At 68.0% G+C, this 2104-nt stretch overlaps 1 protein-coding gene across 1 annotated transcript in view; it reads left to right on the forward strand.

Moving 5' to 3' along the window:
* Positions 1–2020, forward strand: part of KHK (ketohexokinase) — a gene marked incomplete at its 5' end in the record, with an annotated part of 3149 nt that extends 1129 nt beyond the window's left edge. Inside the window, 5 exons of the mRNA XM_006032385.3 lie at positions 585–657; positions 763–909; positions 1050–1138; positions 1451–1608; positions 1808–2020. Coding sequence (XP_006032447.1) covers positions 585–657; positions 763–909; positions 1050–1138; positions 1451–1608; positions 1808–1893 — 553 coding nt within the window. The remainder of the gene's footprint in view (positions 1–584; positions 658–762; positions 910–1049; positions 1139–1450; positions 1609–1807) is intronic.
* Between the last annotated feature and the right edge of the window lie 84 nt (positions 2021–2104).

Here is a 2104-nt window from a genome sequence, read left to right on the forward strand (position 1 = left end):
TGGCTGGATCCTGGCCGTGGGCAAAGGACCGTGGCAGGAGCTGGGTTAATGATTTGCAGAGACGCCAGAGCTGTGGAAATCTAGCCCTGGAGCCCTGGCGCCCTTTGCCCCACGGCCTGGCCCCTGCCTGGCCTTCTACCGCTGCTCTTTGAGCGCCGGCCCACGTGTTCTCCGGTGGCGCTGTGCCCCGGGCCCAGTTAATCATTGTAAAGCCGAGTTTCAACTGGCCAGGGCAGACCTCACTCCTGGGCAGAGTCCAGCACCAAGCCCGATAAGGCCCCGGCCTGCACCTTCACACCTGCCAGCTGGGCGCGTGGGGATGGGGCCCCGGGGCAGAGGTCACCAGAGCAGCCCATGGGGCACCTGAGGGCTCGGTCTGGGGCAACCTTCCCAGCGACACCACTGCACCCCGATGCCAGCCTGGGGCACAGCTACCAGCCCAGGCAGGGACCCGGGGCAGGCCCAGCCCTTCCATCGCACATGGAGAGCTGCCTGTGCCTGCCATGGCTGATGGGGGTCAGCACGTGCGCCCGGGATGACGGGCTGTGCCCTGATGCCACGGCGTGCCCCCGCCCCCGCTGCAGAAACCTGCCAGATGTGACAGCCCAGGACTTCGAGCAGGTCGACCTCTCCCAGTACAAGTGGATCCACTGGGAGGTGAACAAAGCAGCTGGCCCCCCGTGCCCTGGGGGTGACCAAGGCAGGGGGTGGGGGTACCCCGTTGCACCTGGGCATCCCGACCTTTGCCCCCTGGGCCGGCAGGGCAGAAACGCGGCCGAGCAGGTGAAGATGATCCGGCGCGTGGAGGAGCATAACCAGGGCTGTGCCGCGCACCAGCGCATTGCCACGTCCGTGGAGGTGGAGAAGCCGCGGGAGGAGCTCTACCAGCTCCTGGGCTATGGGGACGTGGTAGGTGCAGACGCTTGGGGGCCTGTATGCAAATGACCAGTGCTGTGTTTTGCATGACATAAATATGCACGAATGCAATTGCTGTCCCTGTGGGACGGCCCTTCCCTGGTGCCTCTCATGCCCTGTCTCATCCCTGGCAGGTGTTTGTCAGCAAGGACGTCGCAAAGGTCTTTGGCTTCCAGTCGGCGCCTGAGGCTGTGCAGGGCCTGTCCAGCCGGGTGAGGCCGGGGTAGGTGTGGCCGTGCAGGCTCCATGGCAGGGTCAGGCCCGCGCTGGTCCCCGGGGGCCGGTCTGGGGCGTGGGCAGCTGTGTCACTTCCGTATGCGGCACTTCTGCCACCGAGGTGCCACCGGCGGAGCCGATTTCAGGGGGGGCACTAGTGCTCTCCGTGCCTCCTCACCAGCCAGAGCGCTCGTTGTCAGGGAGGCATGTGCCCCCCTGTACCCCACTATGCATTGCCTATGGTGTGGGGCAGGGTCCTGGGCCCCAGGCCTGCTCCCTGCCCCGAGCTCACACCACCTCGGCCCTGGGCCGCCCCCAGGACCACACTCATCTGTGCCTGGGCAGAGCAGGGCGCGGATGCACTGGGGCCGGCGGGGGAGCTGGTCCACGCCGATGCCGTGCCCCCCGCCCGCATTGTGGACACGCTGGGGGCTGGCGACACCTTCAATGCTGCCGTCATCTTCGCCCTGTCCACAGGTAGGGCCCCACCTGCCCCGGCTGGCTTGCGGGGGTGCCGGGCTCTCGGCCCTACTATGGGGCACAGTGGGGTTAGGAGTCACACCCAGGTGGATGCAGTGGGGCAGGGGTGACACCAGGGGCAGCTGCACCAGCATGGGGCAATGAGGGTAGGGCTGGGGGCACTCCGCATGATGTGGCAATGGCTGCTCCATGGCAGGGCGCGGCCTGCAGGAGGCGCTGGCCTTCGGCTGCGAGGTGGCCGGCAGGAAGTGCGGGGTGCCCGGCTACGACGGCATCGTGTGATGGCAATGGGACCACGGGGGTGGTGCGGGGCCTGCGTGGGGGGCAGCGTTGCCCTGGCCCCGGCCCCGGTCCCCTGGCCTTGTCCCCACAGCCCCGTGCCCTCCGCTCAATAAAGATGCTGAAGCTCCCTGCGGCCACTGCGTCCCTGGCTCCTGCGCCCAGAGGGAGGGCGACCCCCCTCTCACCCCCCCCCCCCTCCCTCCCCCACCAA

This window comes from Alligator sinensis, unplaced genomic scaffold (assembly GCF_000455745.1).
Source record: "Alligator sinensis unplaced genomic scaffold, ASM45574v1 scaffold8_1, whole genome shotgun sequence".
NCBI classification, from domain to species: domain Eukaryota; kingdom Metazoa; phylum Chordata; order Crocodylia; family Alligatoridae; genus Alligator; species Alligator sinensis.